The sequence below is a fragment of the Mirounga leonina genome, unplaced genomic scaffold (assembly GCF_011800145.1).
Source record: "Mirounga leonina isolate KUSES-001 unplaced genomic scaffold, KU_Mleo_1.0 Mir_173, whole genome shotgun sequence".
In the NCBI taxonomy this organism is placed as follows: domain Eukaryota; kingdom Metazoa; phylum Chordata; class Mammalia; order Carnivora; family Phocidae; genus Mirounga; species Mirounga leonina.
The window spans coordinates 46,410,254-46,436,073 of record NW_023270447.1 but is presented as its reverse complement, the minus strand read 5'-3'; the positions used below and the strand labels follow the sequence as shown (position 1 = coordinate 46,436,073).

The following is a 25,820-nucleotide window of genomic DNA, read 5'->3' as shown; positions in this document are numbered from 1 at the left end:
TCAACAAGACCATTGCAGGAACCTTCTAACCGACTCAGGTGTAAAATACTCTCTTCCTTTCTCTGTCACTATTGCTGCTATTCAAAATATGCTAAAGGTGTCACTCTCTTCCTTACTACTCTTCAGGGATTCATTATCACCCAGAGCGATGGTTCTAAAAAACTGATGTGCATAACAATCTCTTAGGGATTTTCTGGTTTAATATGTCTAGAGATTCTGATACTTATTGTTCTTCAACCCCAAACTTTGAGAAACCCTGAATCACAGTTAATTGCTAACAGCTGTTGAGCTTGTACCATGTGCCAGGTGCTGATCTAAATTTGCTGTTTGCTGATTCATTTAATTCTCACAACCATCTTTTGAGGTAGAAACTATTCTACTGTTTCCTATTATAAGGATGATACCATCAAGGGTAAGTCCAGGCTTGTCATGGCCCTCCAGAGTCCTGACCCATGTCTGTTTTCTTACCCCCAACCCCCTTGGTTGTCACCACTTCTCTTTCCTCTTTGCACTGGAAATCCAGTAATACTGAACTGTATGCTGCGTAAAAATACCATTTCTTTTCATGTATTTTTGCTCTTATAATGTTTCTATTTCCTGAAGCTTCCTTGTCTTGGCCCTTTCTTTACTCAAGACCTTCTGTTCAGGAATCATCTCTAAGAATTCTTTCCTAAGTACAAGCCCTAATTAAATTAGTTAACTCCCATCTATTTCAGAATAATTTGTGCATAATGTAGTCATGAGACTGGGAATGGCATTTTCTAGAAATAATTTATGTCTTTTTCTACTCTCCTTAACTCTTGACTGAAACTGCTTGAGGGTAGAAAACTGGTGATTTTCCTTTGTAACCCCATCATATATTACAGTGCCCACATAGAGTAAGGAGCTCAGTAAAGTATCTTTGTATGTATACTTTGAAAGTAACTATGTCTAGATTTATTTGTCTGTGTCATCCTTCTATGTTGTATTAGGATAATGGAGATAGATTTGTAGAATCTCAAAATGAACAATCACTAAAAGTGAATCATGGGGAGAGAATTGTATCAGATTACAATACTTAAGTGGTAAACTAAGGAATAATAATTGAATAGTAAAGGAGATGAATATGTATAGGAAAAGAGAATCATAGTGTATTTAATTTAAGATCATTATGGGTTCAGATGAGTTTTCTAGGAAGCATATGAACCATTGTAGCTCTGTTGTAATTTGCTTTTCAAAAATTCTTCTGTCTTGTATTTGCTTATTAGAAAAAGATGCCACAGTTCCACTTCTCTCTCTCTCTTTTATTTATTTGCGGGGGAGGGTCAGAAGGAGAGGGAGAGAGAGTTAAGCAGATGCTGCGCTGAGCGTGGAGCCCGATACAGGGCTTGATCTCACAGCCCAGAGATCACGACCTGAACCAAAACAAGAGTCACACACCTAACCGACTGTGCCACCTAGGCACCCCCACTTCTCTTTTTAATAGGTACATGAATGTTTAACAAATAGAGATTTGAAAAGAGTAATATCTAAAGCCGAAGTAGATAGAAACAACTTGATGTGATGGGTGGGCTCTGGACCGTTCATGCCCTGAGACTAATTGTTGGATGGCAGGCTAAGACCCTGCCTTATTTCAGAGCTCACTGGTCAATTAAGTAGTTTTATTTTTTTATTTTTATTTTTTTTTAAAGATTTTATTTAAAATAAAATTTTTTTATTTTAATAAAATAATGGAGTGGGAGAGGAAGAAGCAGGCTTCCCGTGAAGCAGGGAGCCCGATGCAGGGCTGGATCCCAGGATCCTGGGATCACGACCTGAGCCAAAGGCAGACACTTAGCAACTGAGCCACCCAGGCGCCCCAATTAAGTAGTTTTAGACTTGACATTTCTAGCCTTTGTTGTCCTACCACATGATGTGAATGAAGTTTTAATTTGAAATAATAGGTTTTCCTAAAGCTTTTTCTGATGTTATTCTAAAAATGAACACAATGCTGTCTATCTTAAGAGCATTATATGCGGCTTTCAGAAATTCTGAAGTACTTCATACATTACATCAGTGTATTTAACTATTTTAGGTATGATTATTCATGATTTTATGAATTGTTAAGTGTTTACTTTTATAAAAATATTACATAGCTGTAGAAACTTATTAATATAGTTTCATTGGTTTGGCACAGTCTGAATTTAAACAAAACAGGACAATTTTTAGCTTGATGATGTTCGTTCATATATATATATGTGTGTGTGTGTGTGTATATATGTATATATGTATGTATGTTTGGGAGGGTTGGTAACACTACCCTGTAAGTATAAAGAGGCAGCAAAGTCATCTGCTCTATGTCATTTTAGCTGCAGACATTCAATACTGATGCACCTTGTCAGGATGTCACACAGCTGACTAATGGAGTTGCCATGGCACAAGTTCTTCATCAAATGTAAGTAGTGGTCTAGACTGATTTTGAAAGAATTGTAAACCCAGTACCAAGGAAGAAAGCTTAGACTCATATTCTAAAAGTCACTGAAACTGTATCCTATGAAGTCCTGACAGCCATATGGTACCAAGGCACTATTGCATCTGGGGAACAAAAAAGTTTACCACTTGATTATTCCTTGCTTATTCACAGAGATAGATCTTAACTAAATGAGCAAACAGGATTCTTATCTATTTAAGAGATTTTAATTTTAAGCTTGTTCTGGTCACATTCACAAGTTAGAGTAACTGGAAAAGAAACAGTTTAAATGACTGGTATAATTGTTTATAATGTTTTTTCCCCCCAGTTATATTACTGTCATTGGAAGGTATCAATGCATGAAGATTATTACTTTAGAGATAACTGAAATATAAATACCAGATTTGGAAAAATAATAAATTTTAAAATCTATATTTGAATTACAAGTAGAACTTCTATAACTCCACTAATAATGAAATGAGGTATAAAACAAATTTGAAGTCACAAATATTGGGGAATCTTAACTAATAATTCTGTTTGGGTTAGACCCATTAGGTATAATTATATAGTAGCAGAAGCTCATAAATCCATTATTTCCCAATTTTTGCCAGACATTGTGCAAGGATTATGATTATAACATCTACAATATGAGCTCTACCCTTAGTAGGAACAAATGGAGCCAATTTATTAATTGATAGTCATATTGATTTTGTATTTGCTTACTTTTATGATAATTCTTCAATGAGACCAGAATCCTACCTCTACCACTTGTTTTATAGCCAGAAATTGTTTATTTAATTATTGCCATCATTTTGTCAAGGTTTGTTGTGATTGACATTGAAAACCCCCTAGATGGATTTGCCAAAATTCCTTCTCACCCTCAGAAAGACAACTTAAAATGTCAAAATTCTAGTTGCTTGGCATCTTCAACATGATGTAATTTGAATAGACAGATTTTATGGTTAACTCAAGATTAACACGTTAAGAGACAAACTTAACATGTTAACATTTTTTTTGGTAGTCTTCTAAAATATGCCTTCCCTCCCCTGTTTTCTTAAAAATGGTTCTTAAACGTTTTTTTATTTATACCCTGTTTAGTTTCAAAGTGATTTCATTGGTCAGAAGCAAGCATTCTTGATATTGATTTGGGAAAAGTCTTCATTGTTTTTTGTCGTTAGAATGTATGCCTTGCCTTTGCTTATTGCCATATGTTGTGGGTATTGGTGTAGATGCAGCTACATTGTGGTTGGTGTGGATTGTAAGGCTGGTATGCGTCCATTAACTTCAACAGTGCCATCCAGAGCTCTTATTTATATGTGTTGTGGTGGCTCTGGTAGCTTTTATGCTATAACACAATGGATGAGACCTGTTTTTACCATGATGTGATACAATGGCTCTTTGACTCCCTATACTTTAACACTGTACCTGATGTTTAGAGTAGGGCCAATTCAAATTTAGCTCAACTCTACCCTTTATCACCAACTCATTTTCCATAATCTGTTGGATTCTGCTGTCACTGCTGATCCTCTGTCTCTCTGATTTTCCTCTTCTTTTTTGTTTTCTTTTTTGTCTCTTACTATCTTCTAATACTTTTCTGCAAGAATAATATAATAGCCCACCGATCAGAAAGCTCTCTTTCTTCATAAAACATAAGACTGACCTAAAATTGGATCGAAACCTCTTTTTTGCTTTGCCTGTTTTTGCATGTACTTAGCTATCTAAGCCTCCTTATCATCTAAGGATTATTTAAAATTTATTTTTCTTTTTGAATCCCTTTCTTGTTTGGTAGCTTTCCAGAGGTCTGGATTTGTTAGTGAAACTTAGAAGCATACATTTTTTCCTAGTTGGATCAGTATATCATATTCCTGCTAAAAGAGCACATTTTACCATATTTCTTTGAACACTTCAAAGCACTTTGTATATGTTACAGTCTATTATGTACTGCATTGATTGCAATTGTGACTCATATCAAATCACATCAAAGTTGTTACTGAAGATGAAAAGGGAAATTTTGCTTTCTAAGGAAGTAGTAACATTAAATGAATAATTCTTTTATTATTTACCTGAGGCAAGTATGCTAAAGAATAAGATCATAAAAATCAATGCCTGGGGCACCTGGGTGGTACAGTTGGTTAAGTGTCTGACTCTTGGTTTCAGCTCAGGTCCTGATCTCAGGGTTGTGAGATCCAGCTCCACATTAGGCTCTGCACTCAGCATGGAGTCTGTTTAAGATTCTCTCTCCCTCTCTTTCTGCCACTACTCCCCCCCTCACTGCCCTGTGCTTACTTACTCTCTCTAAAAAATAAATAAATAAATCTTTAAAAAATGAAAATCAATGCCCAAACCATATAAGTTAGACATGGGGAGTCACAGACTTACTGTTAGGGTTCTACAAGTTCCTAATTATTATCTCTGGTCTGAATACGTAATATATATATGTATTTTTAAAATATATGTAGATATTTAAAAAACACATGGGGAAAAATTATAACTAACTGCATTGGTTTCCTAGGGTTTCCATAACAAAGTACCACAGAGTGGATGGCTTAAAACAACAAAAATTTGTTCTCATAATTCTGGAGGCTAGAAATCCTAAATCAAGTTAGAAAGTATTTCTCAGGATATTATAGACTGAATGTTTGTATCCATTCCAAATGTATATGTTGAAGCCCTAACCCCCGTGTAGCTATATTGGAGATGAGGCCTCTGAAAAATAATTAAGGTTAAATAAGGTCATAAGAGTGGGGCCCTGATCTGATAGGATTATGATCCTTAGAGACATTAGAGAGTTCACTTGAGCATACCAAGAAGAGGTCATGTGATCACACAGCGAGATGGCAGCCACCTACAAGCTTAGAGAAGAGACCTGAGAGTGAAACCTATTTTGCCAGCATCTTGATCTTGAACTTCCAGCTTCCAGAACTGTGGGATATAAATTACGGTTGTGTAAGCCACCCAGTTTGTGGTCTTTTGTTATGGAAGTTTGAGCAGACTAAGACACAGGGCTGGAGTTGATTTGGAGTAGAAAGAAAGACAAGGAGGAACACAAGATAAAAGGAGGAAAGCTAGAAGAGGTTATGTTGAGATCCATTTTCTAGAGGTAATTAAAGAATCCTATATCAAGATATCTTTAGGGTCAGTTAGAAGACTGGTTTAGTAGTCAGTGTTCTCCAGAGGAATAGAATCAATAAGACGTGGGCATATACTATTGTATATGTGTACACATACACGGTGGGGAGAGAGGTTTGTTTTTAGGAATTGGCTCATGTGATTGTGGAGGCTGGCAAGTTCAGAATTCACAGGTCAGGCCTGCAGGCCAGAGATTTAGAGAAGAGCTGATGTTGTAACTAGAGTCCATAGACGATCTGTTGGCAGAGTTCACTCTTTCTTGAGAGAGGTTATTCTTTTTCTTCAGCTGATTGGATGAAGTCCACCCATATTATGGAGGGTAATGTGTTTTACTTAAAGTCCACTGATTTGAATGATAATATTATCTAAAAAATACTTTCATAGCCACATCCAAGCATGTTTGAGCAAAAAATGACCTAGCCAAGGTGATACATAAAAGTAACCATCACAACTGGTTTACCTATTTCACTTAATCTGATGTCAAAAGAAAGTGCATTTGCTTTGATACAGTTTGACTCATTTATGGATCAGACTTTTTAGGTAAATACTTTGTTAGAAATATACCATTTATACATCTAGCCAAATTATTTTGGTAATTGTAGCCTTAGCATCTGGGAAAGGTTGAATAAAATTAATGTTAATTTGCTCAGAAGAAAATGGCTACAGATTCCACATAGATGAATTAGAAACGGCTAAGTCTTATTGTAATTTTTTTTAAGAAATTCAAGGTCATTATCATTGTATTGTACAAATAAGCACTTTGATTAACACAGCTATATAGTTTTTTTTAATTTTTAAAAAAACCTGTGGAGACAGTGATCTTGTCTTTAAAATACGATAGTCCTTTCAGTATAATGTCTTAGATTAAAGACATTGCCTTTAATATCTGTTGGGAAGGAAATGTCCAGACTTTTCAAATCTTTTATTATATGTTTCCTTTTTTTGTTTACATAGGGAACAATGTTTATAGTTGTGTGTACAGTGGGGGTCTACAACAAGAAGTGTATATTTTCAAACAATTTTTTAATGATTTAACAATTTTTGTAAATCATTTTCAGGCTTCTGCAGCTGTAGATTCTCACTGTGAATCCCTTGCTTGCTCATGCATAAGTGTATTTGCAATACCAAATATACAGGTTTAGTATTTTTGCCTGTTAGTGATTGTTTCACATGTGTAACGTTTTGGTTGAGATGTTAAATGGTGGACGAGTACTGTGGATGTGAATGTGGGAAGTAATTTTAATCATGTGTAATTGGTCACAAGGCCTAAGTTGCAGTAACTATTGCTGTTTTATTTAACAATGCCTTGTTGCTTTGTATGCATTAACCGTTTGGGTGTAAAGATTGTGTGTCTATCCAACAGGGAGCCACAGTATTTAAATTGACCAACCTAATGTTACAACTACTTTGAGGTGGCCAAATGTAAACTAAAAGCCTTAATTAAAGTGGTGCAATTTTGTATAACTTAGCATCAGTAGTTCAATAAATTTGGATTGCCATGCAAGGGCTTACATTATAATTAAAAAAAAAAAAAAAAAAGAAAAGAAAAGAAACAGCTAAGTCATTTTTGGTTACCCCAGTCAGAAGTGGTATCTTCTATATTAGAGCATCTGAGGCAGAATGATTTCTGAAAAGCTAAGCACTGTGTTCTAGTTTCAGCTTTAAATTTTTAACTTCAGGCCTTGGAAAAGAATCCCTTTGATTTCTTCCCTCACTTTTTTTTTTTTTAAAGATTTTATTTATTTGGCAGAGAGAGAGGAGGAGAGAGCACAAATAGGCAGAGCAAGAGGGAGAAGGAGACTCTTCACTGAGCAAGGAGCCCAAAATGGGACTCGATCCCAGGACCCTGGGATCCTGACCTGAGCCTAAGGCAGACACTTAACCGACTGAGCCACCCAGGCGCCCCTCTTCCCTCACTTTTGTTGGCTTATGTGTGAAGTAAAAATTTAGATGAGACTTCGAAGACCTCCGCTAGTACTATTATTCTGTTAGTTTGTAGTGTTTGTTTAACGATTACAGCATTTCTCTCATTCTCCTTTGAGTATAGTTTTTGTGCTCTTTTCTTTCCCACTTTAATAGTTATTTCCCTAAGAGTCATGTAGTAAATTATTCATCTTCATATTAATCTTGCTCAATTCCTTACTCAGAGCAAGCATCCAAATATTTGTTTAGAATATGTATGATCTATTAACACAGTTCACTATAGTCAAATGTTATTCTTTGAAACCTAAAAAACTGATATAGCAATTCTTTGTCTTGGCCTTCCATATTAATATGACTTAACTTTACAAGTTTAAAACTAAATTTGTCCTTGTAGACTTCTCATTACACTCATTCTACTCAATTACAATCAAATAGATTTATTTTGGGCTTTGCCATATACTAGTGTCACTTTGGGAAAATCACTTATCTTCTCTCATCCTCAGTTCCCTGAAGAGTAAGATTGAGGATAATCATAACCAATCCTTTGCCAATTACTATGATATTGAAATGTTGCACTATGGAAAAACAGCAAGCACAGTGCTTGATACAGAGTAGACACATTAAAATGTTAGTTTTCTTCTCCCCCCCCCCCCCCCTTTTAGGATTGGGACTTTTACATCTTCCTGCTACCAGAGTATCTAGTATGAGATACTTAGTAAATGTTTATTAAATTGAAGATGTTAATGAATTAAGTAATTTATTATGAGAAATTACAAAAGAAATCCTTAGGAATTACTAAAAATTCAGTGGGTTCATTTAAATAATATTTACTACTCTTATTAAGGGCAGGCTTTAAGATATAAATATTGATATATTGATTTAATTTGATGCTTTCTATGTAACAAAAACATCTTAATGTTTTGCACTTGTATTTTTGTTTCAGTGATGTAGCTTGGTTCAATGAATCTTGGTTAAGCCGAATTAAAGAGGATATTGGTGACAACTGGAGAATAAAGGTATACAAAATAAGTAGTAGAAGCACTTAATCCAAACAGTGATTTTAAAATTAACACTAAACTCAATTAAATCATTTTTAAAAATTAATTTAAGGGTGCATTTTATTGTGTACAGTTTGAGTTATGTATGTTCTTATGTAACTACTGTCATAATTAGATGTGGAACATTTCCATTAACCCAAAACATGCACTTACATGCCTCTTCCCAGTTAATCCCCACTCCTCCCTTGGCCCCATGGATCTGCTTTCTGTCACTGTAGATTTTTAGAGTTCCATATAAATGGAATCAGACATTATATACTCTGTTACTCTTTGTGTCTGGCATTTTTCACTCGCTGTGATGTTTTTGAGACTCATCCATGTTGTCTGTATTAGTTCTTTCTTTCTTTTTTTTCCCTGAGTAGTATTTCATTACATTGATACACCACAATTTGCTTACCCATTCACTTGTTAATGGCTATTGGAATTGTTTCTGTGTTTACCTACTTTGGGTACAATTGCAATGACATATATCTAATTTTTCTTGGGTAAATTCCTGAGTGTAATTGTATCCCATTGTGTAGGTATATATTTAACCTTCTAAGAAACTACCAGACTGATTTTCCATTTCTTCTTAGGTCAGTTTTGTTGTGTCTTTTAGGGCATTTGTGTGTTTCATTTAGGTTATCCAATTTGTTGGCATACAGTTGTTCTTAACTGTTCTTAACTGGGTTTCATTTAGGTTATCCAATTTGTTGACATATAGTTGTTCTTAACTGTTTTGCTAAAAATACGTTGATGACTCTGATCTTTAGTGATGTATCCTTTTTCTCTACTGATGTTGGCAATTTGTGTCTTTTCTTTTTTTCTTGATAAGTTTGGCTTGACATTTTTCAAGTTTATTGGTTTCTTTTTAAGAACTAGCTTTTGTTTTCTATTTTATAGATTTCTTCCCTATTATTTCCTTTCCTCTACTTACATATTCTCTTCTTTTTCTTGTGTCTTAAAGTGGAAAATTAAATCATAAGTTTTAGGTCTTTTATTTTCCTAATATTAAACATTGCCTTACACATCCCACACATTTTGACATGCTGTGTTCCTATTTTCATTCAGTTCAAAATATTCATTCATTTCCCATGTGGTTTCCTTTGACCCACAGGTAGATTAGAAATAGTTATTTCAAATTGTAAATATTTGAGGATTTTTTAGGTACTTTTCTTGTATTTATTGATTTCTAATTTAATTCCATTTTTGTTTGAGAACATAACTCTGTATTAAGAAATTCTTTTACATTTATTGAGACTTATTTTACAACCTAACATATGGTTTGTCTTGGTGAATGTTCTGTGTGCACCTGAAAACAACATGTATTCTGCAGATGGATTATGTCAAATGTATTGATAGTACTGTTGCATCTTTTATATCTTTATTGATTTTCTGTCTGATTATTCTATCAGTTATGGAAGAGGAGTCCTTAAATCTCTAACAGTGATTGTGGATTTGTTGATTTCTCTCAGTTCTAGTTAACTTTTAAATCATGTAATTTGAATTCTGTTATTAAGTTTATATACATCAATTTTTAAATGTCTTCTTGATGAATGAATCTGTTTATTATTATGAAAGGCCTTTTGTTATCCCTGGAAATCTTTGTTCTGCAGTCTAATTTGTCTGATATTAAAGTAACCACTCTAGTTTTATGATTATTTTTTGCTTTAGTGTATCTTTTTTTTATTCTTTTAATCTGTCTTTATATTAGGTCTTTCATGTAGATACCTAACAGTTGAGTCTTCCTTTTTTTAATCTAGAGACCATTTCTTTATTTTGTGCTTTAAGAAAACACTTCTATTCTTATATTCCTGTTTTCAGTTAAATCTGTGAACAAATTGAAGCTAGCAGTTTTAACATTATTGTCTTCTTATTCTTTCATCTCTCATTTCTTGGCCCATTTCTATTGACTGAATTTTCTCCTTATTATGATCCACATTTTCCCGCTTCTTCACATATGTAGTAGTTTTTTATTGGATGCTAGACAGTATGAATTTCATTGTTGAGTGACGGATTTTTTGTTTTCCTTTAAAGAGTGTTGGACTTTGTTCTTGCAGGCAGTTAAGATACTTGTGAATCGGTTTGATCCTTTCGAAGCTTTGGAGGTTAGGAGATCTAGAATTATTTTTCCTCTAGGGCTAGGTTAGACCCTTTACTAAGGTGTGACCAGGGTCTTTAGTGAGTGCTTGTTGATGCAGATAGTCTCTTCACTGTGACTGGTGGGAATTTGAACAATTTCTGGCCCTGTGTAAGCTCTGGGAATTGTTCAGCTTAAAATTCCTTGGATTGTTTTTTCCTTGGAAGTTATTCTTTTTTTTTTTTTTTTTAAAGATTTTATTTATTTATTTGACAGAGAGAGAGAGATCCAGCCAGAGAGGGAACAGAAGCAGGGGGAGTGGGAGAGGGAGAAGCAGGCTTCCCACGGAGCAGGGAGCCCGATGCAGGGCTTGATCCTGGGACGCTGGGATCATGACCTGAGCCGAAGGCAGGCGCCTAACGACTGAGCCACCCAGGCGCCCCAGAAGTTATTCTTGACTGGGGAAAAAAATAAAAAAAAAAGTGAAATTATTTTTGTTTAATTTCAGTTTCACCCATGCACATGCAAATTGGTATTCAGCTGAAAGTGACAAACACTGTGCAAATTTGTGAAACATCTTCTCGCTGTAGGGCTCACCTCTTTGTCTGCCCTGCAAATTCTAACTCCCTTGACCTTCCTGAACTTCTGATGTCTTATCTCCTTAACTCAGTGAGAACATCAGGCTTTGTTTAGTTTCTACCATTTTATTTCATGGAATGAAAATTGCCTCCAGAGAGAAATCTTGGACTAGAGTTGGGCTCATCTTGTTTTGTTTTCCTCCTCCATATTGTCCAGTGGCTAAAGCTTGGAAAACGTCGTTCCTTGTATTTTGTCCTGTTGTCTATTGTTTGTGGCAAGAGAATAAATAGAAACCCTAATACTCACTTGTGACTGGAGGTTGACATGCTCATAGTTAAATCTTTAAAGTTGGTACTTCATTGCAGCTCACTTTAAATAGAACCACTCAGGGCACCTGGGTGGCTCAGTTGTTAAGCGTCTGCTTTGGCTCAGGTCATGATCCCAGAGTCCTGGGATCGAGCCCTGCATCGGGCTCCCTGCTCTGCAGGAAGCCTGCTTCTCCCTCTCCTACTCTCCCTGCTTGTGTTCCCTCTCTTGCTGTCAAATAAATAAAATCTTTTAAAAATAAATAAATAAATAGGTAGATAGATAGAACCACTCTGGTTAATCTATGAAAGCATAAAGATACTTTTAATCAAATTCTGATTAAAGCTTTCATGTTTAAAAAATATCATATACCTGTATTTATAAAACTCGAATGTATGTTTTTTTGTTGTCATTTTTATGAGGCCAGAGTTTTTATTGTCTTTCACCTTGGCATAAATTTTCTTTCATTGCTAATTTGAAATAATTTATTGAACTCTTATTCTTTTTTTCCCCATTAGGCTAGTAATTTAAAGAAGGTACTTCAAGGAATTATGAGTTATTACAGTGAGGTATGAAAAACATCTGACATTGTTTAAATACAAAATCCTATATGATATTTATATTGACACCAAAAAATAACCTGGATTTTTGTTTATAACATCTTACTAAAATGTAATTCATAATTAGAATGTATTTTTTTTTTTTGCCATTTTCAGAACACTCAAATTTTGTGAACATGAACAGGCTTAAATGTAATATATTGATTTGTAAAATAATGTTGCTTCTATACTGATACTCTTGAAATTTGTTATTTTCTCCAAGAGAATTACTGTCATCTCTAAATGATTTGATTTTATGCTATGCTGTAAAGTAGACTTTATAATTAAATTGAAGTATTTCCTATGTAAAGTATTATTTTGACCTTCTCAGTGCAAACAGCAACAAAGGTATACTGTGAAATTATGCTTTTGTGCAAGTAAATTGGGGAAAAAAGCAAAGTGAAAGTAGTATTAAAGTCACTTTAGGTAGTACATTATTCAAGTAGGTTTTTTTTTTTCTTAGTATCATAACAAGTTCTCTAGTGGGATTATTTGATATAAGAAAGCTTATTGCTTATGTTTAAAAAACTTTGGGTTTGGTTTTGCCATTAAAAGACTTGGTTTCTATTTTTTAAAGTTGTCACATATTTATACTTGTAATTTTTTCCAGTAATTTTAAGATTGAAATTTTTCAACCTGTTAATGCCTCAAACTCATTTTTAGAGCTTTTTAATGCCAAGAAAACTTTTTAATGAGCCAAAAAAAATAAAGATAAGGCCAGGAAAGATTAATCCATTAGATTTGTTAGATTTGCTGTTCATGTGCAAGTGTCATGGTTTATACTGTGGTTTACTATTAATCAGTCATGCATCAAAATATGCTTATCTTTCAGCTTAACATAAATCTGTTTATTTTTGGAAAGGCATAAGTTTTTGTCATAAAAGATCAGTCTAGGGGTTTCTTAATCCCTCAGACAGTGGGATCAAAGTTATTTGATGTAAAACCATTTTAGTTGCTATTGGTTGGTTACTCAAAATTTTGGGATGTTGCTTCAACTTTGCTAACTGGTTTCAGTCAATAATTACGGATTTATCATTTTGTTAATTTATCTGAGTCATTTCACAATCCTATTTATAGTTTGTTTTCCTTGTAATGTAATGTAATAAATTCTTTGTAGTCTACAGAAATGAGTGATCTAATTTATTGTCTTAATACTGCAGTTTTTGGGGCAGCAGATTTCTGAAGAACTTATCCCTGATTTAAACCAAATAATTGAATGTTCAGATTCTGTGGAGCTTGGAAGATTGCTCCAGCTTATTTTAGGCTGTGCAGTCAACTGTGAAAAGAAGCAAGGTAAGTGAATTTCAATCAGTTCAAAGTTAATTTGGGGAAGTTTACTTTCTAGAAACAACCTACATTGTTATAGAAAGTAGCATAAAAATGTACTACTACATCTTGTCACAGAGCACCTGGAAATGTAACCCAGGAGGTCTTAAGTCTAGCCCAGTTCTGCCATTAAAAAGCTACAAATCTTAAGTATCCTATTTGTACCTGGATTCTGAGATTTATAGTCAGTGACTAAATTAAATGTATTTTAGTTTAATTAATTTAATTTGTATGTTCAGTGCTTAGGACTTAGTGGATATTCAGTAAAAATTGTACTTATTCATCTGATACATTTTCTGTTTCATATGTAAGATAGAAGTTTAGATTGATTAAGATTTTTATAAATATGCAGATACTAAATTATAATCCAAGCCTCTTGAAGTGATATTCTGCTCTTTTCAGAAGAATGCCTGTCTAGTGTATCCTCCAGTCAAGCAGTCTGATGACATAAATGGAATTGGTATATTATATTGGTATATACAAACACTGTGATCCATATCCTAATGAGTACAAAAGATCATTTTTGGATGCATGTAGTGAATGAAATGATGAACTGAACAGGCCAAGATTTATTTCCCTCAGGGCTTGCATCAGTCTGGGTAGTGAGATTTTTGATGCTGATGTTTTTTGTATGATTCATCCAAACTTGGTCTTAGTACATCACCTTTATAAGAATATGTTGGGTACTTAAGTTTGTATAGTACTTTAAACCAGGATCTTAGAAGATAAATTCAGTCTTATCTATCTAATGAAGTAAAAATATGAAACAGGTTAAATTCAATAAGAACAAATTTAGGAAGGAGGAAAATAAAATATATGAAATTAATTGCTTATTAATAAAAAAGAACAAGGATTGGGTATCAGAAAACTTTGGTATTAGTCCATCTCTATCATCAACTAGCTATTTTTTTTCTAGGGCAAGTGAGTGTTTCTTCATAGACTTTTATTTCTCACTTAGAGAAAATGTCAAAGATCTATATATTGGGTTTTTTTTCACAAAATAAGGAGAATTTGCTTATGGAAAACTTCCATAAATGTTTAATTACAAATTGACAAATAGCAATTAATTTATAAATCTAGAATTTTTCTGTTGTTATCCTTCTTATTTTTTATTCGATTAATGCTTCGTTTCTATTTCAGTTACTGGTTATTTATAATTATTTTTTATTTTTATTGAAGTATAATTGACATTCATTAGTTTCAGGCATACAACAAATTGATTTGACAATTCTGTACATTACTCAAAGCTCACCAAGATAAGTTTCGTTACCATCTATCACCATACAATGTTATTGCAATATTATTTACTGTATTCCCTATGCTGTACTTTTCGTCACTGTGACTCATTTATTTTATGAGTGGGAGTTTGTACCTCTTAATCCCTTTTATCTGTTTAACTCATCCTCCCACTCACCCCTTCTCTGACAACCACCAGCTTGTTCTCTGTATTTAAGAGTCCATTTGTTTGTTTTGTTCTGTTTTATTTTGTTTTAGATTTCACATGTTAAGTGAAATCATATGGTATTTGTCTTTATCTGACTTATCTCACTTATCATTATACCTTTTAGGTCCATTCGTGTGTTGAAAATGGCAGATCTCATTCTTTTTTATGGCTGAGTAATATTCCATTGTATATATATGTGTATATATATACACACATACACTACATCTTCTCCATTCATCTCTTGACAGACATTTGGGTTGCTTTCATATCTTGGCTATTATAAATAATGCTGCACTAACATAGGGGTGCATATATCTTTTTGATTTAGTGTTTTGGTTTTCTTTGGGTAAATACCCAGTAGTGGAATTACCGGATCATATGGTATTTCTCTATCTGTGTTTTTGAGAAACCTCCATACTGTCTTCTACAGTGGCCGCACCAATTTATATTCCTATCAACAGCACACAAGTGTTCCTTTTTCTCCACATCCTCGCCAACACTTGTTGTTTCTTGTGTTTTTTATTTTAGCCATTCTGACTGGTGTGAGGTGGTATCTCATTGTGGTTTTGATTGACATTTCCATAATGACTAGGGTTGTTCACCTTTTCATGTATCTGATGGCCATTTGTATTTATTTTCTGGAAAAATGTTCAGGCCCTCTGCTTATTCTTTAGTGAGATTGTTTGTACTTCTGGTGTTGAGGCGTAGTAGTTCTTTATATATTTTGTATATTAACCCCTTATTGGATATATCACTTGCAAATATCTTCTCTTGTTTAATAGGTTGCCTTTTGTTTTGTTGATGGTTTCCTTTGCTATGCAAATGCTTTTATTTCTGTATAGTCCCAGTAGTTTATTTTTGCTTATGTTTCCCTTGGCTGAGGAGACGTATCCATAAATATGTTGCTAAGGCTGATGTCCAAGAGATTACTGCCTATGTTTTCTGTTAGGAATTTTATGGTTTTAGGTCTCACCTTTAGGTCTTTAGTCCATTTTGAGTTTATTTTTGTGTATGGTGTAAGAAAGGGGTCCAGTTTCATTGTTTTGCATGTAGCTGTCCAGTTTTCTCAGCACCATTTATTGAAGAAACTGTCTTTACTCCATTGTATGTTCTTGCCTCCTCTGTCACAGATTAATTGACCATGCAGGTGTGGGTTTATTTCTAGGCTCTATATCCTGTTGCATTGATCTATGTGTCTGTTGTTAAGCCAGTACCAGACTGTTTTGATTACTACATCATTGTATTATATCTTGAAATCTGGGGTTCTGATACCTCCAGCCTTATTCTTTCTCCGGATTGCTTTGGATATTCAGGGTTTCTTTTGGTTCCGTAGAGTTTTAGGATTATTTGTTCTACTTCTGTGAAAAATGCTGTTAGTATTTTGATAGGGATTGCAATGAATCTGTAGATGACTTTTGGTATTATGGACATTTTAACAGTATTAATTATTTCAGTCTGTGAGCGTGGTATATCTTTCTATTTGTGTCATCTTCAATTTCTTTCATCAAATTTCTTAAAGATTTCAGAGTATAGGTCTTTCACTTCCTTGGTTAAATTTATTCCTAGGTATTTTATTTTGGTGTGGTTGCAAGTGGCATTGTTTTCTTATTATCTGTTCCTGCTACTCCATTATTAGTATAGAAACACAACAGATTTCTGTGTATTATTTTTGTATCCTGCAATTTTACTGAATTCATTTATTAGTTCTGATAGTTTTTTGGTGGAGTCATTAGTGTTTTCTATATATAGTAGCATGTCATCTGCAAATAGTAACAGTTTAACTTCTTCCTTACCACTTTGGGTGCCTTTTATTTCCTTTCTTGTCCTCTTGTTGCAGTGAGGACTTCCACTACTATATCGAATAAAAGTAGTGAAAATGGCAATCCTTATCTTGATACTGATCTTGAGGAAAAACTTTCATTTTTTTTTACCATTAAGCATGATGTTACCTGTGAGATTTTTAGATATGTCCTTTATTATGTTGAGATATATTCTCTCTAAATCTACTTTGTTGAGGGTTTTTATCATGAATGAATATTGTACTTGGTCAAATGCTTTTCTGCATCTATTGAGATGATCACATGGTTTTTATCCTTCCTCTTGTTGATATGATGTATCCCATTGATTGATTTGTGAATATTGAACCACCTTGGCGTCCCTGGAATAAATCTCACTTGATCATGGTGAATGATCCTTTTAATGTGTTATTGAATATGGTTTGCTAATATTTTGTTGAGGATTTTTGCATCTGTGATCATCAGAGATATTGACCTGCAATTTTTTTTTTTTAGTAGTGTCTCTGTCTGGTTTTGATATCCAAGTCATGCTGGCCTCATAGAATGAATTTGGAAGTTTTCCTGCTTCTGTTTTTTTTGGAATAGTTTGATAAGATTAGGTATTAACTATTCTTTAAATGTTTGGTAGAGGGTGCCTGGGTGGCTAAGTTGGTTAAGCGACTGCCTTCGGCTCAGGTGATGATCCTGGAGTCCCGGGATCGAGTCCCGCATCGGGCTCCCTGCTCGGCAGGGAGTCTGCTTCTCCCTCTGACCCTCCCCCCTCTCATGTGCTCTCTCTCATTTTCCCTCTCTCAAATAAATAAATAAAATCTTTAAAAAAATAAATAAATAAATAAAATAATAATAAATGTTTGGTAGAATTTACCTGTGAAGCCAGCTGGTCCTGGATGTTTGTTTATTGGAAGCTATTTTTTATTACTGATTCAGTTTCATTACTTGTAATAGGTCTGTTTAGATTTTTTTATTTCTTCCTGATTCCATTTTGAAAAATTGTATGTTTTTAGGAATTTATCCATTTCTTACAGGTTGTCCAATTTGTTGGTATATAATTTTTCCCAAAATATTCTCTTATAATCCTTTGTATTTCTGTGGTTGCCAGTTACTATATCTCCTCCTTCATTTCTGATTTTATTTATTTGAGTTGACTCTGTTTTTCTTGATGAAACTAGTTAAAGGCTTATCAGTTTTATGTTTTTAAATAATCAGTTCTTGGTTTCATTGATCTTTTCTATGGTTTTTTAGTCTTTCTCATTTATTTTCACTCTAATCTTTCTTATTTCCTTTCTTCAACTAACTTTGGCCTTTGTTTTATTCTTCCTTTCCTAGTTTCTTTAGGTATATGGTTACGTTGTTTGAGATTTCTCGTTTCTTGAGGTAGGCCTGGTTCACTGTAAAATTCCCTCTTAGAACTGCTTTTGCTGCATCCCAAAGATTTTGGACCGTTGTGTTTGCATTACTGTTATGTCTCTATGTATTTTTTTTTTTTTAATTTCCTCTGATTTCTTTGTTAACACACTGATAATATAGTAGCATGTTATTTAGCCTCTTTGTATGTGTGTTCTTTTCCAGTTTTTTTTTTTTTGTATTTGATTTCTAGTTTCATATTGTTGTAGTTGGAAAAGATGCTTGATATGATTTCCATCATCTTAAATTTATTGAGGCTTGTTTTGTGTCCTAACATGTGATCTGTCCTGTAGAATGTTCCATGTGCACTTGAAAAGAATGTGTACTCTGCTGTTTTGAATGGAATATTCTGTATATATGTTAGGTTCATCTGATCGAATGTGTCATTCAAAGCTACTATTTCCTTGTTGATTTTCTGTCTGGATGTTCTATCCAATGATGTAAGTGGGTTGTTAAGTCCTCTACTGTTGCTGTATTACTATCAATTTCTCCCTTTATGGCTGTTAATATTTTCTTTATGTATTTAGGTAACTCCTGTGTTGAGTGCATATTTACAGTTGTTACATCCTCTTGTTGGAATGACCCCTTTATTATTATGCAGTGCCCTTCTTTGTGTCTTGCTACAGTCTTTGTTTTAAAGTCTGTTTTGTCTGATACAAGTATTGCTATTCTGGCTTTTTTTTTTCTTCTCCTATTTTCATGGAATAATTTTTTCCATCGCTTCACTTTTACTCTTATTTGTGTCTGTAGGTCTGAAGTGAGTCTCTTGTAGGTTCATACAGGTGTAGCATATAGATGGGTCTTGTTTTTTTATCCCTTACCTCACCCTGTGTCTTTTGATTGGAGCATTTAGTCCATTTGCATTTAAAGTAATTATTGATAAGTATGTACTTATTACCATTTTGTTAATTATTTTCTGGTTGTTTTTGTAGTTCTGCATTCCTTTCTTCTCTTGCTCTCTTCCCTTGTGGTTTGATGGCTTTCCTTAGGGTTATGGTTGGATTCTTTTCTGTTTATTTCTTGTGTATCTATTATAGGCTTTTGATCTTTGGTTGCCACTGAGTTGATACATAACATCCTGTATAGCAATTTGTATTAAGTTGATGGTTGCTCAAGTTCTGAAAGCACTAAATAGACTTCCTTCTCCACGTTTTATGTATATGATGTCATATTTTACATCTTTTTATTTTTTGTATCCTTTGATGGCCCCTCCAGCAACCCTCACATCTTCCCTCTCCCATGTTTGTCAGTTTTAGTAGTCTTTTTCAAAGAACCAACTTTTGCCTTTGACTCTGTTTGTACTATTTAATATCTATTCTTCTCTTTTATCTCATTTCATCTATTTTCTTGTGAATTAATCAATTCTTTCTATTCCAAGTTATAATTGACATTTTAAGCTGTAATTTTCCCCTAAGTTATGATTTATTACCTTCCATGAGTTTTAGTATTATTTTCATTATTTAGTTCCAAGCACTACTTAGCAATTTTGTCCTCAGAATTTTAAAAGGAAATTAAGTTTCCAATACATAAATAAAAATTTAGCAAGTAGTAAATATAAAATAGTTTCATTGTCATTATTAAAAACACCAGTGTTTCTTAATTGGATTTATTTTTGGAGGTATGTGGGCTCTCAACTTGTAGGAGTGAGCAAATAAATGAAAGAAAAACAGAGTAAATTAATTAAAACTTAAAAACAAAACACATAAAAAATGTAAAACAGCTTACACACCTTTATACTTTGCAGGGAGAATTGATTTCAAGATGATTCCAAGGTATAGCAACAGTCTCAGTCTTGAAAGAATGACCTTGTTTGGTCAGTAGTACCCTGTTTATCTTGGTGGGGAAAAAAGATAGTTTTTTTGAAGGTTTCAGCAGACTCAAAACACTCCATTATCCAGAAAATCCAGTTAAAGGAAACCATTACATAGCTTGTGCTTTCTCTGCTTAATTCTTCCCCTTTCCCACCCACTCTCTACTTCTGGTGCATACCAGAATCTATCAGAGTCTTTGTCCAGTTCTTGGCTTTACAAATAAAAGAAAGATTGAGAGAACTTTCAGAAGTTTTCCAGAAGAATCATTAAAACGATAAAAGTATTTGAAAATAGTAAGTTTTTTTTTTTGAAATTTGGAATTTTTTGGATATTGTTTTAGCTGGAGAACATATAGTTGAAGGGGATTACGCAAATATATGAAATATGCAAAGTGAAATATGCAAAAATACGAAACACTTTTTCTTATGGTTCCTCATTTCTTATTGGGACAGAATCAACTTACTGCCTGTGTGTTTGTGGTAAGGCATAAGTATCTGCTTGAGATGAGACTTGATGGATGTTGAGCACACGTTTACAGGAGGCTTTGTAAGTCCCTTCTTTAAAAGCCTTCCTGAAATGAACTAAGTAGGTGATAAAATGTAACTTTCTAGGCTGAAGATTTTAGGAATTCATTTAATATGTATGGGTTCATCCTATAATACTGAATATCTAACAACAGGGAGGAAATTGTAATAATTGTTTTAAGATTATAATGTCTTCTCTTTCTCTTCCTTATAAGGAAATTAGAGGTTTTCTTCTTTAGGGAAAAGAAAACATTTAAAAATATAAATATTTTCAATTCTGCTTATCTGGTTTTAGTGGACATATTTCTTGTGGAAAAATACTTGCATAAAGAAGTATGTATGGTAAATGAACTTTTATGCTGTTAATTGAATGGCTAAAGTTCCATGGGTAAAGAGTAGATTTTTATCAGATCCATCTTTTTTTTTTGAATCACAGAACATATTCAAAATATAATGACACTAGAAGAGTCTGTTCAACATGTGGTCATGACTGCTATTCAAGAAGTAAGTTTTTATTATATTCACATATATATGAAAATCCTTAACCAAATGACACAAAAATTTTCACATAAATCTTATGGATGTATATTTTTCTATTTGTATAAACTTGCCCTTTGCAGCAGGTTTACTTACCTTAAGCTAGTGTGTCTTCCCTTCTTTTCTTTACCCAAAATATCTTAAAAGGACTTCAAGCTCAATTTTAGTACTTCTGTATTTTAAAAAAGATAATATTGTCAGGTTCCCTTAGATAACTTCACCTAAGCAGGATAAACAACCTCTCACCAGATAAGAATTTTTATTTCTTCTTTTTTCCCTGCCAATTAGAACAGTCTTTCCCAAAATTTTAAAGCATGTGTGGAAATATATCTTATGTTCATTTTCAGAATGTTAGTACTGTGAGCAAATATGGTGATAGGTTTGGGAGCCAGGTAGCCTGGGTTCAAGCCATTCTAGTTGTGTAAAGTCAACTAGAAGAATTCAGAATTCATATGGTACATGTTGATTCTTAACATCAGCCTGAAGGGCTGAGATGATGTGGAATGCAGAGGAGGCCCGGAGATTAGTGAGGGCAAACAGAATTTGGCAGGGGCATGATTTGGAGGGAGACCTCTCACAAGAAGTTCGTTTGTGCGCTCTGAGTTTGCATTGTGGGCTTGAATTTAAAGCATCACAACAATAAATCTGCCTTTCAGATGCAAAAAAGTTACTTTTTATAGCATCCTTTTTTTTTTTTCATATAATTGTAACTCCTACTTTTAAAATGACTTCTCAAATTAGGAATTTTACCATATCACTCATTTAAAGGCTGTATTTTAAAAGTGTTAATTTATTTTATGGAAGAATCTTTTTTTTTTATTCTTATGTTAATCCCCATACATTACATCATTAGTTTTAGATGAAGTGTTCCATGATTCATTGTTTGTGCATAACACCCAGTGCTCCATGCAGAATGTGCCCTCCTCAATACCCACCACCAGGCTAACCCATCCTCCCACCCCCCTCCCCTCTAGAACCCTGTTTGTTTTTCAGAGTCCATCGTCTCTCATGGTTCGTCTACCCCTCCGATTTTTATGGAAGAATCTTTATTAATACTAGTTATCAGTTTTATTTAGTAGTTCATCTTTTAGAACTTGGATTGTAATTATTCAGTATACAGGTAATTTAAATATATCTATGTATTTCAAGTACCCTTTATTTCTGATGTCCTCACTGATGTAATGGTTGAATATTGTGTTATTTAGCTTAAGCCTCTAATAAAATTTTTATTTGAATAATATTCTAAGAATCATCAAATTATGGCAAAGGAAAACTAAATATAAAGCATTTTACTCTCAAGTAAACCTATTTTTACTTCATAACATTTCTTTATTGTACTTAAGTTTACTATTTTAATTTCCTAGTTGATGAGTAAAGAAATATTGAGCTCTCCTACAAATGATGCTGTTGGAGAATTAGAGCAACAGGTGAGTATCTCAGTAATTGGGGAAAATGTTGAAAACAGTCATACAGTTCCTTGGCCAATTAGTATCATAAGGCTTTCATTGGAGAACATACACAAGAATATTTTTTCCATGAAATTTAGGTTGTTTATTCTGTAATATCTCAGCTGAATATTATTATGCTTTCCTTCGTGAATGCAAGTAGTGTTGGCCTCCAGAAATTTTTATGCTCATGTTCAAAGAGTTGAGTGACATTGACCTTTTCTTCTGAAACTTATAATACATATGTGGCTCATTCTAGATGGTTACACTGTTAATAGTAGACAATATAAAAAGTCTGCTTATTTCTGATTTATCTAATAAGTTAATATAATTTTTGTCATGTTGAAGAAACCTCCAAGACCCTGTGCTCAGGCTCTTTTCCCTGATTCTATGACATGACTGTTTCATGGGGGGAAAAAGGCACTCTCCTCTGACATGTAACCTGACCTGGGTTGTAGGGGAAAGGGTACAAAGACAGGCAAATGCAATCAGTACTTTTTCTGTTATATTGTTAAACATCTGTTTATCATGAGTGTCACCAGTCATCTCACGAAATATTTCAAATTAAAACCTTTTCTATGAAATTTTTATTTGAATTTAAACGTACTGTGTTTTTTCTAAATTTTTTGTAATTAAATTAAACAACATCCTCTAATACTCTGTTGTTTAAATATTTCATAAGGAGTATTCTATGAAAGGAGAGGAGGTTAGCAAGCACTTTGACAAGGATGGAAGAGGCCCTTGGGCCTGACAGCACACAACATAGTTAAGGCATTGCCACCTACTTCATGGCATCTAACCATTGTTTTATTGTTGTTATTGAATCATTATATTGTACACTTGAAACTAATATGATACTGTATGTTAATGATATTTCAATTTTTAAAAAATACACATTGAACCAAAAAATTTTTTTCATAAAGATTTACATAAAATTTTATTTCTGTGGGACCATCGCCTTAAACATTAATGAGACTGTGTGAATACTATTCACAGAGAAACAACATTGAGACTTATTTTTTAATAGATAAATTTTTTTAAAGTTTTTATTTAAATTCCAGTTAGTTAACATACTGTGTAATATTAGTCTCAGGTGTACAGTATAGTGATTCAGCACTTCCATACATCACCTGGTGCTCATCATGACAAGTGCTCTCCTTAATCCCCATCACCTACTTCACCCTTCCCCCCACCCATTTTCCTTCTGGTAACCATCAGTTTGTTCTCTAGAGTTAACTCAAAGAACAAATAATCCAATTAAAAAGTGGGCAGGAGACCTGAATAGACATTTTTCCAAAGAAGACATACAGATGGCCGGCAGACACATGAGAAGATGCTCAACATCACTGATCATAAGGGAAATGCAAATCAAAACTACAATGAGTGCTTTCTTTACTGCTACATTCATGCAGTTGAGCACTGTTAGAGAAAAGCACAGCTGTTTATTTGAATTGGGGTCATATAAATGCATGATTTCCATCCACAGTTAGGTCCTTCATCATTGTTCTGTACTAATCAACATCTTCTCCCATTACCTAAACAACTATTTCACACAACTATCCATTTGCATAAGGTCACTACCTTAAAATCTTCCAACTCACCCTGAGTAGTCATTTATTGAGTGTCCACTATGTGCCAGAGATGCTGTGCTAGTGCTTTTCCTATATTGTGTAATTGGCTTGGTAACCCTAGAAAGTTTCAAAGTTTCAAAGACCCAAAGAGAGTAAGCTTATTAATAAATTTTAATAACCATTTTTAATATCTGTGTATATATGCATATACATGTATTTTTCAATTTGTGTCAAAACATGTCTTACTAAGAAACAGGACATTTTGTGTTTCAGCTTAAAAGGGCCTTGGAAGAACTTCAAGAAGCACTAGCAGAAAAAGAAGAACTGAGGCAAAGATGCCAAGAACTAGATATGCAGGTGTGGAAAAGAACCAGTCTGAGAAATATGTCCTCTTTAAGTTTACAAAGGGTTTTATTGCAAATAATTCACTGGTAAAGTGTTTTGGAGGTTGGGTTTCATTTCATGGAGGGCATATTTAAAGTATTTGTTACAGGCTTGATTTTCAAGCATGAATTTCATAATTATTTTTCTCTTCGAGTTGAAAATTGCTAACTTCTTTGAGAAAATCATTTTAATTGTAGAATTTCAAGTATTTAGATGAGCCTTTAGTTTCTTTCGTAAAAAGAAGAAATTAAAGGGCGCCTGGGTGGCTCAGTTGGTTAAGCGACTGCCTTCGGCTCAGGTCGTGATCCTGGAGTCCCGGGATCGAGTCCCGCATCGGGCTCCCTGCTCGGCAGGGAGTCTGCTTCTCCCTCTGACCCTCCTCCCTCTCATGCTCTCTGTCTCTCATTCTCTCTGTCTCAAATAAATAAATAAAATCTTTAAAAAAAAAAAAAAAGAAGAAATTAAAGTATCTACTGCATAGAGTGTAAATATTTAAGTGAGGTCATTTATGGAAGTATTTAGAAGTGCTTGACCTCCCCCCGCACCGCCCATAAATGCGAGTACCAAGTGAGTTTTGCTAACATGCATGTATCTGAACACGTGTATATAATTCTTGAGTTCATATGAGAGACAGTATAACTTGGTAGGAGAGACAGTAGTTAATGGTTAGTGAGGTAGATCGTTAAACCAGTCCACCTGTATTCAGACCGAAGCCGTGTTACTAGCTGGTTGTGTCCTCTCAGGCAAATTAATTTCTTTATAGTTCAGTTTCCTCTTTTGAGAAATGATGTGATAATAGTATATATCTCCAGAGTGATTATGAGGATTAAATGAGTTAATATATGTTAAGCACTTAGAGCAGGAACTGACACACATAAATGCTATGTGTGTTTGCATGTGTTGTTATTGTTATATGAAAATGCAAATACAAAAGTTACGCAGTAAGTCTTGAAAAATTATGCAAAAGAGTAAATGTACCATCATAGTGTGCTATATGTAAATTGCATGTTTTTGTTCAAATAATGAGTTACATAAATAATTTACTCTCTGAAAAGTATGAAGACAAGGAACAAGGGTTGTGGTAGTATTATCCTTGCTTGATGGGATAAATACCTATAATGATAGGGCTGAGTAATATTTCTAACCCTTAAGGGCTTACAGATAGGAAAAGAGAAGTGACTCGGGTCAGGGTGACTCAGCTACTTAAGGCAGTGAAAGCACTGGAATCCTAGTCTTTTAACCTCATCTTTAAAAAATCAGTCCTGTACTTGAACAAAGCTAATGTTTAAGATTTTATTTATTTATTTTAGAGAGAGAGAGAGTAAAAGGTGCACGTGCATGAGTAGGGGGAGGGGCAGAGGGAGCAGGAGAGAATCTCAGACTCCTCGAGGAGGAACGTGGGGCTTGATCTCATGACCCTTATCCCTAGCCCATGCGGTGGGTTGGGGGGGGGGGAGAGATCCACAGAAATCTTGATGCTTTTTACTGCAGTCTACC

The 25,820-nt window shown here is 34.0% G+C and overlaps 1 protein-coding gene and 1 non-coding gene across 2 annotated transcripts in view; both read left to right on the top strand.

The window, feature by feature from the left end:
• The window catches only part of HOOK1 (hook microtubule tethering protein 1), a 63,153-nt gene that overhangs the window by 5,133 nt on the left and 32,200 nt on the right, over positions 1–25,820 (top strand). Inside the window, exons 2-8 of the mRNA XM_035018427.1 lie at positions 2,328–2,413; positions 8,424–8,496; positions 12,001–12,051; positions 13,242–13,374; positions 20,823–20,890; positions 22,288–22,350; positions 24,213–24,296. Coding sequence (XP_034874318.1) covers positions 2,328–2,413; positions 8,424–8,496; positions 12,001–12,051; positions 13,242–13,374; positions 20,823–20,890; positions 22,288–22,350; positions 24,213–24,296 — 558 coding nt within the window. The remainder of the gene's footprint in view (positions 1–2,327; positions 2,414–8,423; positions 8,497–12,000; positions 12,052–13,241; positions 13,375–20,822; positions 20,891–22,287; positions 22,351–24,212; positions 24,297–25,820) is intronic.
• On the top strand, positions 23,053–23,179 carry LOC118020498. The gene has a single exon (XR_004681928.1). It is a non-coding gene; the product is annotated as a U6atac minor spliceosomal RNA (small nuclear RNA).